This window comes from Harpegnathos saltator, unplaced genomic scaffold, assembly GCF_003227715.2.
Source record: "Harpegnathos saltator strain DR-91 unplaced genomic scaffold, Hsal_v8.6 scaffold436, whole genome shotgun sequence".
NCBI lineage: Eukaryota > Metazoa > Arthropoda > Insecta > Hymenoptera > Formicidae > Harpegnathos > Harpegnathos saltator.
The window spans coordinates 169,601-187,788 of NW_020230246.1; the positions used below are offsets into that span (position 1 = coordinate 169,601).

The 18,188-nt window shown below is 33.6% G+C and overlaps 2 protein-coding genes and 1 long non-coding RNA gene across 8 annotated transcripts; 2 read left to right on the top strand and 1 right to left on the bottom strand.

The window, feature by feature from the left end:
* The first annotated feature begins 9 nt into the window (after positions 1–9).
* LOC109504516 (uncharacterized) lies at positions 10–1,159 on the top strand. Of its 2 annotated transcripts, XR_003113374.1 has the most exons (3): positions 10–351; positions 447–637; positions 912–1,159. It is a non-coding gene; the product is annotated as an uncharacterized LOC109504516 (long non-coding RNA). The 2 variants fall into 2 exon arrangements; XR_003113373.1 differs by lacking the exon at positions 10–351 and having other exon boundaries at positions 386–637.
* Positions 1,160–1,567: 408 nt separating this feature from the next.
* On the bottom strand, positions 1,568–3,848 carry LOC112589229 (uncharacterized). Of its 4 annotated transcripts, none has more exons than XM_025301642.1 (5): positions 3,395–3,848; positions 3,260–3,331; positions 2,967–3,013; positions 2,529–2,596; positions 1,568–1,821 (listed from the first exon to the last, which is right to left on the bottom strand). In XM_025301642.1, exons 1-5 carry the CDS (start codon positions 3,492–3,494, stop codon positions 1,800–1,802), a joined length of 309 nt encoding a protein of 102 aa, XP_025157427.1. In that variant the 5' UTR covers positions 3,495–3,848; the 3' UTR covers positions 1,568–1,799. The 4 variants fall into 4 exon arrangements, with proteins under 4 accessions (XP_025157427.1, XP_025157428.1, XP_025157429.1 ...); XM_025301643.1 differs by having other exon boundaries at positions 1,807–1,930; positions 3,395–3,846; XM_025301644.1 differs by lacking the exon at positions 1,568–1,821 and having other exon boundaries at positions 2,942–3,013; positions 3,395–3,843.
* Positions 3,849–11,542: 7,694 nt separating this feature from the next.
* On the top strand, positions 11,543–12,556 carry LOC112589228 (uncharacterized). Of its 2 annotated transcripts, none has more exons than XM_025301641.1 (3): positions 11,543–11,951; positions 12,160–12,327; positions 12,416–12,556. In XM_025301641.1, the coding sequence occupies exons 1-2, from the start codon at positions 11,565–11,567 to the stop codon at positions 12,220–12,222; spliced, it is 450 nt and encodes a 149-aa protein (XP_025157426.1). In that variant the 5' UTR covers positions 11,543–11,564; the 3' UTR covers positions 12,223–12,327; positions 12,416–12,556. The 2 variants fall into 2 exon arrangements, with proteins under 2 accessions (XP_025157426.1, XP_025157425.1); XM_025301640.1 differs by having other exon boundaries at positions 12,429–12,448.
* The last annotated feature ends 5,632 nt before the right edge of the window (positions 12,557–18,188 follow it).

An 18,188-nucleotide genomic window follows, 5' to 3' on the forward strand; every position in this document is an offset into this window, starting at 1 on the left:
CGTTTTCATATATAACAGTTGTACAGTATTATTTACACGCGCGCACACCTGTCAAAAGGTTTATGCAAACTAACAGACTTATTACTTCAACAATGGTACTAATCTACAGAAACTAAAATTATATCGTGCAGAGATTTTCGTTTACGTACCAACATTATCCCCTCCACTTTTCGGGAAACTGTCGCCTTACCACGAACGTAAAACAGGTTGAGCCAATTACGAGCGTTCCGCCAATTCCGCATTGCGCATACGTTCCGTCCCATGTGACCGCACCATTACCCAATCAAATCCTTACCTATCATCGACTAATCCAACTGCAGCGCCTCCTACAAACACCTCTGCAATCAACAGGTACCTCTGCCGTCTTTTATTAGGTTTGTTTTTTTCCACACTTCAAGACTGAACTTTGTGAAAAGTGTACACTGAAACGTTCTTTTTCTCGGAAGTGACGTTAGACTTGCTGTTCTTTTTCGAAGTGTAGTTGTCCTAGGTCTGAAATAGTTCTGAATTCGCTGCCCCAGGTCTTTAGACAGTGCAAGAGTTCAGCCATAAAATTCTAGCGGAAATTCTAGCGAAAATGAAAAGTCTGCCGTACTACGCATTTTGATGAAGAACAAGAAAGAAGAACGAGAAATTAGTAAGTAAATACATCTAACCTAACCTTTTTATCAGCCTTCTGAAATAAAATTACGTGTTTTTCTTAAATATATAAATTAGTTCTTCTCGTTATTCTACGTATAAAGATATATTAATCGAAAAATAAATTTGAGATACTTCCCAGTAAGCAAATTGCCCGCAGAATCCCAGCAATTTGCAGTCACGTTGTATATAACGTTACGAACTACATATTTCAAAACATTACATTATTGAACATCGTAATAATAATGTTGTGTTGATAATTTTTTGTTTAGTGGGTATATACATAGAAACAATAACACGATGGCAGAAAATCAAAAGGACAACATTGGACATATTTCTAAGGATGACACCGGTAATATAATTATCAACAAAGAGGGATCCCAAACAGCACCGAGTCGACTATTAGCCGACTGCAAGTCGGCAGAAAAAGTCAAAAGTCGACTTCAAAGTCAGACTGAATGGCAACTTAAAGTCGACTAACAGCCGACAAATGACTCGACTATAGTCGACTGTCAGTCACCTATTAAGTCGACTTTATGACAACTTTTAAGTCAGCCTTCAGTCAATGTTACGCCGAATATAAGTCGATTTGTAGTCAATTTAACTTTATTTACATTAACTATTAAATTTTTATTTTAATAGTGACATTCCTCAAAAATGTTATCGATATAATATTATTATACTTTAATTGTATAATATTGTTATATATAATACAATTAAAGAATAGTAAAATTAAATTGACCAAGTATTTGAAAATGTCAAATGGAATTTAAATTATAACAAGTATATAATTATAAAATAAACAACAATATGTATTAATATAAAATAATTCTTTTTATTAATTTTATTTATTAAACATTTTATATATATATACATTTCATATGTTATATATATATTATATTTTATATAAAAATATATTAATATGTGTCTTTATATTCGTATACACATGTAATTAACATCTGATAAAAATAAATGCATACGTTATAATTGTAAATTAAAAAAAATTAGAGTTTTGTGAACAAAAAATAAAATAACTCCATCTTTTACATTAAATTGCTTAATATATTCCCATTTATTTTTTTAGTAGGGCTCTTATTCTGTCTCCCGCTCGTCATAGCCATTCTTGAATGAAAGCTTCAATTTTGCTGATCGATGTGCTTTTATGAATCTTTAAAACAATGGCTATAACATAATTATACAGTGCATATATATAAATATTTTTCAAAAAAAATCCTCTGAAAATTCAATTTACTAGGATTTTTCACATAAAAAATATTTTGTTTTAGTTCAACTGCAATAAAAAATAAATGGTTATCGCTTATTTATGCTCCAATATACATATATATACATATATATATATATATATATATATATATATATAGAATGTAAAAGACTGCATTTATATATATATATATATGGTGAACGATAATGGATGAACCAGCTTTTTACTCTACAGGGACAAATTATTGAACGGTATTAGAATTACTTTTATTGTAATTTTGCGCATGCAGAATACATATACAATCGTTTGCAAAGCGATTTATCATTTTTCGAACAGATGTCAGTAATCTACCGATAATGTAAAAGGCTGGTTCACTCATTATCATTCAACCTGTATATATATATGTTAGAAGCAATTAGCGTTATAAATAATAAGCGTTTAGGCAAGACACCGCTACTGAAGCGCTACAGTTGCGCTACAGCTTTTTCGCTCCTGATTGGTTAAATACTTCTGGATCTATGAAGAATCTAAAAGAATGCTCCAGTCAACAAAAGCGCTACTGTAGCGCTTCAGTAGCGGTGTCTTGCCTAAACGTACACATTGTCAATAATGCATTATGCACAATGCCTACTTATTTCTAAATACAAATATTGTGCAGTTGTATTACCTTCTGCCTAGTAAAAGTGCTGGGATCTTAATGACGAATATCTCTGCAGTTATCAAAAGGCATAAAATCTGAAAAAGTTATACAAAATCTGAATTCACTTACTGAACAAACACTGAATAATAAGGGAACAAAGAAACTGTTAAATCAATTAATAAACATGTTTACTAGTAAAAAAATGGCAGGATTGTTGCAAAAAAGAGCATATGCTCATTATTTTCCAGTTTAGGACAAGCAAACTAAGTAAACCATACTAATAGAATACAACTTGCTACAAGAACTCTATGCACTAAGCAGGAAAGACTATATCTTGTGTTGTCTTTATATTAAAATGACATATACACAGGTAAATATGTGAGATACTTTACTTATTGGGAAAAATTCGTTATATTCAGTTATTCTACATAAAACTCAACTTAGCTGAAACAATACTATGACTACCAAATACGAAGCACGGATAACTGATGAGAAAAAGATTCCCTGACACCCTGCAACAGTACTGTTATATAACAGTTATATTGTTGAATAGGAAATTATAATAAACATGCACGTTACATGTAATATTGTGTTTGCTGGGTACTTTCCATTTCATGACACAAGTTGACACAAGCATTATTCTGTTCTTGCCTCACATCAGTGAGTGACAAAGATAGCATGATGCTTGATCGATTTATGGAACGCTACATGGAAAGCACTCATTATTTACTTAATATTTTTAAATTCATTATATTTACGTTCACTCGTTGCTTGTGGTAACATATATTGTTCTTTGGCTTTTGCCAACAACAACGTTGCAAAATTCATATCTATAAAAGTAAAAATAATATTAATATTTATAAAAATGTTGACAATATAAATTGTATACTTACTTCTTCGTGCTTTTTCTGCATCTCCGCTACTTAATATTATTTTATATTCTTTGTTATCTTCCGCATCGATCAGACACACTTCTTCTATAGGTGCCGCCATTTTTCTACTGCGAATGCCTTACCTCGCGAGCCGCAGTAACGAAAGCAGGAAGTGACGACAAAATCTATTACGTCATATGGACACGAAAATGCTTTGAAAGTTTACTGTCGCGAATATCGGAACGGCATTCGCAGTGCTGCCAGTACTGGCAGTGAATATCGGAACGCAGCCAAGGAGTGTTTATTTCTAGCAATCTGATTTGTAATCGAATTGGAAGCAGTGATATAAACTGACTTTAGAAAAAATTCCCTAGACTAATCCGATTTATGAAACATGTCCTCGGAGCAATCCGATCAGATCCGATTAGCTCAGACGAGTAAAGGACGTGATTGCATCTTGATTTATTTGCATTTCGAAAAAACCATATTAAGATATTAAACTTAATCTTTTATAGTTGAGTATACATATATATCTTAGGTATATATCTTAGGTAACTTATAATTTGATTCATATTCTTGTTTAACAAAAATATTTTTATAAATATTCTTATAGAACACAAACATGGATTTATTATTTTCATGGAATATATTTAATGATGACGAGGAAAATAAACCTGAATGGTAAATACGTAGAAGAACATATTAAAATTAATAACTTTTATGAAAACTTTTATGAAAACGTCGTTCTTTATTATTCATTGACAGGTAAAAAGGACATATACACACATATTTACTGAGTTGAATATAACAATGTTAAACAGTGATTTCAATAATGAGTTCAATAATTTAAACAAAACAAAGATTTATTTAAATATTGTTTAATATGCTTACACGCGTATAGGTATATAAAATAATATAAGCATATAAAATTTTTTTAATATTTCATATAATGCATGTATAATATTGTTTTGTCATGTTATATATGTATATGTTTCCTTTTAGATTTTAAAACACATTTTCGCGTCAGAAGAGAAACTTTTGAAGTATTGATACAACATATTGGACCATACTTATTGCAACTAGACAATTGGCCTAAGATACTACCGGAGAAACAGATAGCTGTAGCCTTGTGGATATTTAGCAATCAAGAAGTTTACAGGTTGGCAATAATAAAATCCATTTCTTATATTACAATAAAAATTCACATGTTACCTATTTATGTTTATAAACCTGTTGAGTTTGTGTTTATACGTAACTCTGTTACGTATACTTTATATGTAACAGAGTTACATATAAACACAAACTGTCAATAACATAATATCATTATTATAATTTTCTACTCAACAATGTAACTATTACATAACATGCACGTTATATGTTATATTTAAATTAGATAATGAGATATTATAATATTTATGTTATGTTGCTGTTAATTAGTGTTTACTAGGAAATATTGTCTTTTCAATAATATGATATATATACCGTACTGATCCTGTTTACATAGGTTTTTCTCTTGTTCATATGCCATACTGATTTTCAAGTATCTAAAAAAATGATTATTTTGATATACTTATATGCTAATAATTGAAGTAGACGTAGATAAACTAATAGACTAGTATAAATACGTCAAGATGCATCCTTGTACAAACAGAATTTTGTTAATATGTAAAAGAAGGCATCTGATGCCATGAAAATTGTGTCAATATTGCAGAAATTTTCTATTGTCATAAAAATTGCTACCAATATGCTGGCAAAAGAACTAAATTAATACTAAATTATTGTATACGTAAATGAGGTCAAATTATATATCTATGCCAATAAAATAGACGTGATGTTAATATCAGAAACCCACCTAACTAAAAAGCACCACAAACAATTCGCGGAGTTCTTCGAAACCCTAGGCAACAGGTTCTTGGCGGCAGGGGATTTTAACGCCAAGCACCAGCTATGGGGATCGAGATTGATAAATCCTAAAGGGCGAGTGCTATACAATGTCATCATAAACAAAAAAATGGAAGCTATATCACAAAGCATGCCAACATACTGGCCTACAGATAGGAGAAAAATCCCTGACATAATTGATTTTGGCATAATTAAAGGAATATCCAAAAAATATTTCAAAGTGGAAACAAGCCCGGAATTGTCCTCAGACCATTCACCATTAACAATCAATGTAAGCAAAAGAGTAATCATGGAAATGCAACCCTGCAAGCTGCACAATAAAAAGACAAACTGGCAACAATTTAGAGAGCTAGTAGTGGAGACATTGAGTACGCAATTACCCCTAAAAGATGAAAACGATATAACCCAGGCAGTAGAATACTTTAACACTAATATACAGCAAGAGGCATGGAACTCAACGCCCATGGCTGTTGCAAAAAGCCAATAAAAAACAACATCATTTAAAATAAGAGAGAAACTACAGGAAAAACGCAAAATTAGGAAACAATGGCAGTGCTATAGATCTCCAGAACTAAAAACTAAATTAAATAAAGCTATTAAAGAACTCAAAAAACTACTCAATGAGGAAAAAAATGCTAATATACAAACATATCTAAAAAATCTAAGTTCTACAAAAGCTTCGGATTACACCTTATGGAAGGCAACCAAGAAATTAAAACAGCCACAGTAAGTGTCTCCGCCAATCCTAAAGCAGGATGGTAGCTGGGCAAAAACCGACCAGGAAAAAGCAGAAAATTTTGCGCTCATCTTGTTGAAGTGTTTTCCCCCAATCCCAGAGAAGTGAGCCCAGAGGAAGAAAGGGCAATACATGAAAGCATAAAAACAATGCAGCAACACGAAACAACAGTAAAATTTACTAAGAAGGAGGTTCGTGATGCGATAAGTAAACATCTGAACGCTAAAAAGGCCCCTGGCTACGATCTCATTACTGGACGCATCTTAAAAGAGCTCCCAGACAAGGGAATCCTGTTCCTCACTCAACTAGCCAACGCAATATTAAGAACAGGCTACTTTCCACTGCAATGGAAAGTAGCACAAATAATAATGATACAAAAACCCAACAAAGACGCAAGCAATGTTAAATCTTACAGACCTATAAGCTTGCTACCTATCTTGTCGAAACTACTAGAGAAGCTGCTACTGCATAAACTAATGCCAGCAATTGAAAAAAAGCAAATTATACCAAAACATCAATATGGCTTTCGGCGAAAGCACGCCACAATAGAGCAGGTTCATAGAATTGCTAATAAAATTATGGTATCACTAGAGACAAAAAAATATTGCTCAGCAGCTTTTATTGACATTTTGCAAGCGTTCGATAAAGTGTGGCACGTTGGACTATTGTATAAAATCCAACAAAATCTGCCGGAAGAGTTCCATGCGATACTCAAAAGCTACCTCTGCAATAGGCATTTCTTTATAAAACAAAACGATGCAATAACAGGAATTTATAGGATCAGATCCGGAGTACCTCAGGGCAGTGTGCTAGGACCAATTTTATACTTGTTGTATACGGCAGATCTTCTAACAGACGTAAGCGTTACTACTGCGACATTCGCCGATGACACGGCAGTACTAGCAAGCCACAGAGATCCTTCTATAGCATCTCGATATCTCCAGAACAGCCTAAATACTATCCAGGGCTGGCTAAAGAAATGGAGAATCAAAGCTAACGAAACCAAATCGACCCACGTAACTTTTACTACACGCGCTGAGACTTGCCCAGCAGTATATTTAAATGAAACCTTGATTCCTCAAGCAAATGATACAAAATACCTTGGCATACACCTAGATAGGCGACTAAATTGGAGGAAACATATTCAAGCCAGACGCAAACAACTGGGTTTAAAACTCAATAAGGTCTACTGGATGATAGGCAGGAAATCACAACTAATACTTGAAAATAAGTTAATATACAAAAGTATACTGAAGCCGATTTGGACATATGGGATACAACTATGGGGCACAGCCTCAAAGTCAAACATAGAAATCCTACAAAGATATCAGTCAAAAGTCCTTAGAGTAATCACTGACGCTCCTTGGTTCGTCACGAATGAAATAATTCATCGAGATCTAAAAGTCCTAACGGTGAGAGAGACAATCAGGGAATACAGTCTTAAATATCGAGATAGACTGGAGATTCATCCCAATAGTACGGCCGCTGGACTCATGAGGGAGAGGAGAGTGGTTCGCAGACTTAGGAGGAAGGTACCGACAGACCTGCTTAAACTGCAACAACAAACCAACTAAGCAAATAAATGAAATAAATAAAATAAATAAAATGAAGTAGTAAAGTGGAAGGGAGCGGGCGGGTGGGGCGAGCGGGGTGGGGTGGACGTGGTGGGGATGGAGGGGAAGAGGGCAAATACTGAAATAAGAGTATGACGTTGGACATACATCTTACTAGACTCCACCAATACATATCAAAACTATTGCTGAATGTTCTTGAGTGGCGACAGATTGCAATATTATAGGATGCTCAAAAAAAAAAAAAAAAAAAATTATTGTAGTAATAAAAAGACCATACTATGTTCAGTATTCTGTCTATCCGAGGAGTGGCAGGTTATTTATTATAGTCTATTAATTTTTTGAAAATATATATCGGTGAAATATAAATACATCTTGTCAATAGACATTTGAAGGAAGTTGAAAATTAGGTAATTATCCAATTTAGACTTTCACTTCCTATTTGGTTGAAATTCACATATTTATATTATATTTTAATGCGTAGTAACCATATTTGAAAGTCAAAATAATCACTCTACACCGCAAAGCGAGATATGAATAGTTAAAGTTGACTATAATATTACAGATTACGAAATCTGTTATTGCGACAAATTATAGCAGTTTCATTTATTTTTTTTTAAATAAAACAAATAAGAAGGAGGTTAAAGATAGCCGCAGTAAAGTACAAGTTAGAAAAAGAAAGTATTTTGCTATTAATTGCACAAAAGACAAGAAAATTGGGTGAAACTAATCGGTAAAAAATTTAACTTCCTTATACTTTGTACTTACCTCAAACCACCTTGTTATTTGATTTTTTTTTAATAAAACTAATAACAAGAAGCTTTCAGATAGTCACAACAAAATACAAAGTCATTAGGACAAGAAAATATTTTGCTATTTAAAACAAAAAAAGATAAATCAAATAACAAGGAGATTTGAGATAGTCGTAGTAAAATACAAAAGAATTAAGTTTTTTAATTAGTTTCACCCAACTTTCCTGTTTTTTGTACAATTAACAGAAAAGCACTTTCTTAGCCAAATTCTTTTGTACTTTGCTGCGGTTATCGCTAATTTCCTTGTTGTTTTAATTACAAAAAAATTAGTAAATCAAACAACTGCTATAATTCATTATTATGACAGGTTTCTTAACCTATTATGTCAGTCAAATTTAATTATTCATATTTCATTTCGCAGTGCAAAGTGACAATTTTGGTTTTCACATTAGATAGCTTTGGCTAGGAAAGTAACTATAAGATTCATAAAGTACATACCTATATATTTTGCCTGATTCGTATTAATATGATTTGAAATGTAAATCACAAGTAAATAAACCATGTCCTTCTGTACTCGTCATGAGCGGATCTGATCGGATTGCTCTGAGGACACGTTTCATAAATCGGATTAGTCTAGGGAACTTTTTCTAAAGTCAGTTTATATCACTGCTTCCAATTCGATTATAAATCAGATTGCTAGAAGTAAACACCCTTTATGTCTATATAAATTATATAGAAAATAACCATACAACATGTGGTTTGTTCTTTGTAGCTGAACTGGGACTGCACTAGAACTGAACCAGTGCAAGCGAGGACAGATGAGTGTAACAGTGCAAGCATGTTACAAAGAACGCTATAGTGTAAGTAGTGCAACATGGAATACGATTTGTTGTTTGCTGAATTGATAGATTCATCTGATGATGAACATATTGAAATACTGCGATTACTACCAATTTTGCTGGAGGATGATAATGGTATGAAATAATATAATTAATAATATTATTAATAATATAAAAATATATGAAGTCTAACCTATTAACCTATTAATAAACTTTTTAGAACATAATTTAGTACATCAAGTTTTTGGATTGATAAGAAGAATAGAGCATATAAAAGTAAGGAACTATATCGAGAATATAGTTAGAAGTTATATTGATAAAGACTTTAATGCATTTCTGACTATCAAGAGATGTTGCATATGATCTAATAAATCGATTTGAAGCATCAGATATATTTATTGCTATATCAAGTATGTATATGTCTATTAATGTATAATCTTTTTTATACAACTAAAAAGCTAGCTAGCATTTCAATGCTATCAGTAATTTTTGAAATACAACCCATAAATATTGGTTATAGCTTACTGTTATATTTTTTAAGAGCAAGATTGTAGGTTTACTCTAATAATTAATGATATGAAAATATTAATAACAGATAAAAATAAAAATTCTCTCAAAAAAGTATATCATTTTAATTTCTCAAAATATTAACCTACTTGTGATATTTTTTTAGATAATGCAGGAAATTTAAAAATTACAGCAGATAAACATATTTTGTGTTATTTATAGTTTGTTGGCCATGAGAGTGCATCCTACAAAGATGTGGCAGATAGATTTGGCATTACTATAAGCGCTCTACACAGTCTAATAATGTGAGTAACAGATTTTATTATGATTTATTATGATTTTATTATCGTATATATAAGGGATTACATCCCTTAGAACTGAGCAACATTTGTCTAACATTTTTTTCTGGAAAATATATCATCCTCGAATTTTATTCAGCCGGCCGGATTAAAATGGGACACCCTGTACAATTTACCGAACCTTTTACATTGATTATCGTAACGCAAGTTCTAAATTCACGCCATGAGTTTATTGTCATGACGAGTATTGCAACAGACATTGCGACCATTGTAGAAAAGTCGTAATTGTTTTAATATTTTTTTTTAGATAATTACCACCTCTTGGGCGACAGTGCATACCTTTGCTTACCGCAATTAATAGTGTCTTATAAGGGTAATGGTCACTTCTCACGGCGTCAAAGAATATTTAATCAAAAATTAAGTTCTACACGAGTAATAATCGAAAATGCTTTTGGCTGTTTGAAACAACGATTTCGTCAGTTGTACCATTTCAAACTAAGAAATATTGTACGAATGGTGCGAATAATTCATGCATGTTGCGTATTACATAATATAGCAAATATAAATGATATACAGTTGTTCGAAGAAGCTATAGATGATGAGCAACCAGACATAGAGGCACAAAATCAACAAATAATTAATAATCAAGAAATAATTAACTTACCAAGAGAACATGACACAGGCGCACGAAAACGTGATCAATTATGTAATGAAATAACTCGTGAATAAGGAATATTGTATAAGTTCTTATCAATGGTTTTTATCAATTTCTTACCAATGTGTAATTTTGAATATAAATTATTAGTAAGAGTCAGTCCCAACGAGAAATGACACATCGAATCGATGTCGAATTGACGCCGAAATAATCGAAATTACATCTTATCAAAATAATGTCGAAATGCAAAGCTTATTTCGATGTTCATGCTATATGATATTATTTAAGAAAAAGATTATTTATAACATGTATTCATCGTTAAGATTCTCAAATAAGGCAAGTTATATATATTTTTTCCAAAATATTAATATTTTAAGAATCTAATCTCAAAATAAAATCGAATCGATATCTAAATGATATACAGGGTGCACGATTTATCTGAAGACATTGAAATATCTCGAGAACTATGCATTGGATAAAAAAAATGGTTAATGAAAGTTGTTAGTCTCGAAGGGGGACATCCAATGATACCAAACTCGATCTCCTACCCCACCCCCTGGGGGTGGAGGTTGGGGGCAACTTTGAAATCTTAAATGGAAACCCCCATTTTTTATTGCAGATGCGGATTCTACGCCACAAAATACGTAAATTTTGTCCGAAACTTTTTTTTTGATTCGTGATAGATGGCGCTGTAATCGCAAAAAATTATATTTTCCGTAATTCTCCAGAAATGATCATTGGATTGAGAAATAAAAAATACCTGTTCAATATTTTTAAAGAACATAATAAAAGTTATTCCCCCCCATCCTCTCGGGGTAGGGTGGGTGGTAACGTTCAAATCTCAAATGGGAACCCGAATCGAAGAGGGAACTGCTCGACGTGCCACTGTGGGTGTATGGCGAACTACGGCTTATTATAAAAGGCAGTGCAATGCGGTCAGAGCTCTCTTTTCTTTCAGAATTAGAACTGAAAGCATCTCTAACAATTTCATTTTACTTGACTAGTTTTTATTACCTGCATATCTACCCTTCATTCTTCGAACAGAATTGCAAGTGGAAAATGAATTCTGCAACCGTAGAAGAAAAAATTGAAATGATTCTGATTTATGGTGAATGTAGGAGGAATGTTGACGATGCTGTTGCCTTGTATGCTGAGCGTTTTCCAGACAATGTTCGCTCACGTTCTTTTTTGTACAAAGTTGTGACTGCCTTTATCTCGTATGGCAGCGTACAAACTAAAAAAAGAAAACGAAGAACAACTGTTACAGGAGAAGTTAATGAAATAGCTGTGCTAGCAGCTGTTCACCACAACCCACAGGTAAGCACTCGGCAATTACATCGCGATTTCGGAATTTCCGGAGATAGTATTCGCAGAATATTGCATCGTCATAAGTATCACCCATATCACATTTCACTGCATCAAGAACTTCATGGCGATGATTTTCATAATCGAGTGGTGTTTTGTGAATGGGCACTTCAACAAATGCAAACGAACCCCAATTTCATTGCTAATGTACTATTTTCAGATGAGTCTACACTCACAAACCATGGTGGCGTTAATCGGCATAACATGCATTACTGGAGTGTAGAAAATCCCCACTGGTTACGACAAGTTGAATATCAACGTCCTTGGTCGGTTAACGTTTGGTGTGGAATCATAGGGAACAGACTTATTGGTCCTTATTTTATTGAAGGTAATTTGAATGGAATTAAATATCGAAATTTCCTGGAACAGGAACTACCACCACTACTTGATGATGTTGCCTTGGACGTTCGACAAAGTATGTGGTTTCAGCATGACGGTTGCTCAGCGCATAACTCAATAGCAGCACGGGAAGTATTAGACGTGATTACAATGGTCGGTGGATTGGCAGAGGTGGCCCGATTAATTGGCCTGCTAGGTCGCCTGATTTGACATCGCCGGATTTCTTTCTGTGAGGTTACCTAGAAGATAAGGTTTATCAACAAGTGCCAACAACTCGTGAAAACATGGTAGAACGGATAAGAAACGCTTGCGCTGAAACTCCCGCAGATATGCTTCTATCCTGTGTACAGTCATTTGAAAAAAGGATCAATAAGTGTATTGAAGTTGAAGGTAAAAATTTCGAACACTTACTCTAATTAATTGAACAGTGAGAGGCAAGGGTAACTCACATTAAAAAAGCACCCGAAGGGAACATAAAACTACTACGTCCTCGTCGTTGTTCCTGTGTAACACTAAAAGTAGTTTCTCGGAAAAATTCAACGCTATCTATCACGAATGAAAAAAATTGTTCCAATAAAAATTTCATGTACAATCTAATTCTGCAATGAAAAATGTGGGTCCCCATTTGAGATTTGAACGTTATCACCCACCCTACCCCGAGAGGATGGGGGGGAATAACTTTTATTATGTTCTTTAAAAATATTGAACAGGTATTTTTTATTTCTCAATCCAATGATCATTTCTGGAGAATTGCGGAAAATATAATTTTTTGCGATTACAGCGCCATCTATCACGAATCAAAAAAAAAAGTTTCGGACAAAATTTACATATTTTGTGGCATAGAATCCGCATTTGCAATAAAAAATGGGGGTTTCCATTTAAGATTTCAAAGTTGCCCCCAACCCCCACCTCCAGCGGGTGGGGTGGGAGGTCGAGTTTGGTATCATTGGATGTCCCCCTTCGAGACAACTTTCATTGACCACTTTTTTTATCCAATGCATAGTTCTCGAGATATTTCAATGTCTTCAGATAAATCGTGCACCCTGTATAATAGATTCGGTCTTAAGTCCGTACAATGACACATATATTAACACAATTTTTTATCGATGTGATAAAAAACATGCATGTTTTATAGCTACCACAGGAGGACGTAAGGAAACAAGTTGGTCATACAGGATGACTGTTGGAAAAATGTCATGAAACTTTGGACAAACTAACAGAGAATATTCTAAAGGAAAGAAATGAAAAATTAGATGTGCAGAAACAAATTTTGACCGAGTATAAAAAAATAACAACTATTTATGAAGATATAGCAGAAACTATAAAAACACAATTAACAACTGCTAACAATTTAAGGCAAGAGAGGAATGATCTGCTACGGAATTTTGTTCCTGCAAGGAAAAATTAAGAAAATAACAACATAAAGAAGATAATAACATAACATTAAGAAAATAACATATTGCACAATATCAGATTTTATTTCTTATAAAAGTTAAATATAAATAAAAGAAACTTATTTCAAGGTGATATTTTTTATTACAAATTGCCTTATTAGTACTCTGCTTATATGTTATAATTTATTATGTAGATACTCTGCGACATATTTCATCACGTACGTGTACTCCGCTTTCATATTCCCTTTGTATATCGATTTCTTGAACGTGACCCTGTGCTGCTACGTCAGGATACTCATTATATTCGGGTGGTTCAAAATATTGCAGTTCTGCTGCACTTGCCATGTTATGAAGTACACAACATGCGTGTATCACACGTACCATTCGGATAATATTTCTTAATTGTAGATGGTATAATTGTCTAAATCGTTGTTTGAGGCACCCAAATGCGTTTTCTATAATAACACGGCAAGAACTTAACTTTCTATTAAAAATTCGTTGCACTCGTGTCAAGTGGCCGTTATTCCTATAAGGTACCAATAATTGCTTTAAACAAGGGTACGCACTGTCCCCTAACAAATAATAATTATCTGTAAAAAGATAAAAATTATAATATTAAAATGTATTGATTATCATTTTTTATCTAATTCATGTTAGGTTTTTTAATTTTTTTACTTACTTCCACATAGTTCATGAAGATCATTTCGTAACGGAGATTGAAAAAATCTCCGTTACGAAAAGATACCCTAGCATCATGGACAGATCCAGGATATCCGATAAAAACATCCAAGAATCTCATCCGATGATCCACTGTTCCTTGTATGTACATATATGGAAAAATATTGCTTTCTGTTAATATAGGAGTCCGGGTCTTCGCCAGGCTTATTTATCCTAATATGTGAGCCATCAATTGCACCTGAAAAAGATGAATATATTATTAATATATTAACATGATACATTTAAGGTACATTTAAGGTACATTTAAGGGGGTGTCCTGAATTAAAATGTCAAAAAAATGGTTTTTTATTGCTTAAATCGATAGATAAATTATCTAAGAATATGTTTACAAATTGACAGAGGCCAATTCTAAATATTTCCAAGGATATAAAGCCGAAAGCAGACGAGCGTCGAGCAGGTGTGCGAGCGCTCGCCACTCCGACTTTCTATTCAGAATTCTATACCTGAAAAAGGTTGAAGGGTCGTTCAATACAATAGTTATAATCTATGGTTGTATCCAGTTGAGTCTTAATGTGTCTAATAGAAGTATAAATGTGTATGATTCATTTAGTGTACGTGGCTTTACCTAGTAGTTTGTAGCATCAACGGTTAGTTTTTTTCAGATTCTTGCCGCATATATATTGTAAGAATATCATGGCAAGTTATCAAAAAGGTACAAAATCGACCTCTGAACGAGCTTCGAAACCGCGTAAGCGTAAATTCCATGGAAATCGATTCGTTAAAACAACAGACAATGAAGAGTTGAATACAAGCAGTAGCGCGAAAAAATTATCCACGGCGAGCAGCGAAGATATAATTGTGAATCCACTTCATTGCTATAGAATCATTGAATTTTTTACAGTTTTTTAAGCAATTACTGGTATTGTAATCTGCGCATCGTGCAAACAAAAAATAACGACGAATCACGATTTTGAGTGTCATGCAGTTGCTTAATTTGAGTATAGGCCAGCAGTGCAAAATGTTTGCTAATATCGCTGGCACGCAACGGATCGAGAGAGAGAACAAGCGCCAGGCATTTAGCAGTAAGGAGGCTTGTACAGCTCGTAGACTCGATCAAATGCATCAAAATGAGGCTTTTGAAGAAGTAGAAGGACTGTTATATGGACCAGGAATAGCTGACTAGCAGATTATCAACGTAAGTAACTAAAAATTGATATTTTTTCCTATTGAAAACTTTGAAACGCGTTTTCTCCAGTTTTTATTTTCACGATTTTTCTAAATTGGCGGGCGTGATAGCTAAAAAACTAAACGACTTATTTAATTGGACCAAAGTTTTTTTCTTCAATATTAAATTCTCTTCTAAGTGAACTAAAAAAGTTCGTTAAAAAGTTTATTTAAATAATTGTTATAGCACCTTAAAGTTTTTTTTTTTAAACACATTTTTGTTTCAACTCACCAAATTTTTTAATTTCACATTTTTTCTGCCTTTTTTTAGTTCACCCAGAAGAAAAATATATAATAATTTAATCTTTTTTTGGTTTTTTGTTTCAGTCAAGAATTACGAGGTGGATCTTTCCCGCCGACTGAAGACTGCAGCGACAAGACGCCCATGAAATAGACTTAGAAATCTGTTATAATTTTCTTTTTACTTAAAAAAAAATTTTTTTGTATTCGTTAAATATATATAAAACCATATCTCAAAATTCAATAACTTCATTTCTTTTTTTTTCTTCTACAAAAAATCACAAAAAAACGCTGTTTTAGAACATTCTAGTTCAGGACACCCCTTTAAATTACTCAAATGTATACTCAATATTACTAATTACACGTGGGAACCCTTTCGTATTCTCATAAAATGCAGCTGTTTCTGCCTTTTCAATTTCATTTGGGTATTTTATTATATTATTCGCGAAAGATAGAATGAAATCTGTTACTCTTGTTATAACATTATACAAAGAATTTAAAGTTATTCCGAATATATCGGCAACATCATGGTAAGATGTACTTTGGTGACCAACAAACCACAGATAACAGAGAATATGCTTCTCTGCTGTTATCTTTTCACGTCCTGCATCATCTACAAAAACGATAAATTATACATACACCGTACCCACACAATATATAAATGTATATACAGGGTGTTTGATAGCTGATCATGCAGACGAAAGTTGGAGATAGATTGGGTGTAGCCGAGAAGAAAAGTCATGTACCATAATGTCAAATTGCCAATAATTATCGAGTTATTAATTAAAACATGTGAGCCAACGAGCGCGTAGAGAGCGGAGGGCGGCCGCAGTAAGCACGTAGACATTTGATACAGGCGGAGTCAGTGAGTGGCGGTAGGCAAGCGTGCGCGGCGAGGGGCAACGTAAGCGACGAAGAGCGAGCGAGCGCGACGAAGAGCCTAAACTATATGGCTATTAGAGCGAGCGAAATACCTATAGAGACAGCGCGGTGTCTCTATAGCTGTCTCTATAGCTGTCTCACTCATATTGCCTGCATTCAAACGTAGAAAGAGTGAGACAGCTATTTGAGACACCATTAACCGAACCACGTCTGGTAATGCTTTCTCTCTCGATCGTGCGACGTGCGATAAGAATGCAACATCGAAACGTCTCCCACCACTTCTCCCTCTTCGCTTCTCTCGCGCTGTACAGTATGCCCATATGCATATGCGTATATACCTGTCATCGCTTTCGATTGTTTTACAGGCGTATACGACATCGCCGAGGGACACTATACCTGCCTCTGAGTGTACGTCCATCGGACGTCTTACAGGTCCGATATCCAATAAGGACATCCTCGTTACGTCCAATTTATATCCATGGACGTAAATCGGACATACGGACATAAATTGGACATGAAACGTACATCCATTGGATGTCCGGTGCTGTCTGGGTATATGCAGATATTATAATAAGTTAAGTTGAGCCAGGTGATAGATCTTAAGAGAACTTTTTTCAGAGAGCTTTCCCGTCTATATGTACTGTTTCCTATATTTAAAGTGAATGAAAACTGCTTGTCTACTTCAAATATACTTCAACGTACAATTATAAAAATCATAAAAAAAAAAAGCCAAATATCCTAGAAACTATAAGCGACCCCCATATAATGGTATTAGGAAAAATCACTCAGAATTTCATCCTTTATAACATATTTCAAAATGAAAAAGATCGGTGAGATCGGTACTCTTTTCTATATATTTACCATGAAAATATATATTTGTAGAATATTCGAAATAGGAAATTCAATTATTCTAACCTATTTTTGAATCTTTTTACATTATCTAGTTTTACAGAACAAAAGTTCTCTTTTTAAAATATAATACATATATGTATTATTGATGACATATAAAATATTGTTGATTGTCTCGCACGAACACTGCTAAAGTTAACCTACCCTATTCTACTCTATTCTATTCAATTTATCGGACTGCATCGAGTTGTCATAAATCATGAAGATAATAGGTGGTCGTGCCTATCATACCTTTCAGTCCTAGTGGAACTAACTTGAACTCGATTTATCGTAAACACCTACGGTCGACTGTTCTCCTTGAAATTGAAGAGTAATCGATTGTGATTGGTTAATTTTCTTGCGACTTGTGATTAATATAGAATGGGCTTTATGTCCCAACTTAAAAAAATTATTGGACAGCCTGCTCAAAAAATTCAAATTCTTCTTGGACAAAGTTCAAATCGTGCGTTCCGTAGGTTTTGCCATGTCACCATTAGATGGCGCCAAGCAATCTGAGATTCGTTGACTTTATTAAAATTCGGAA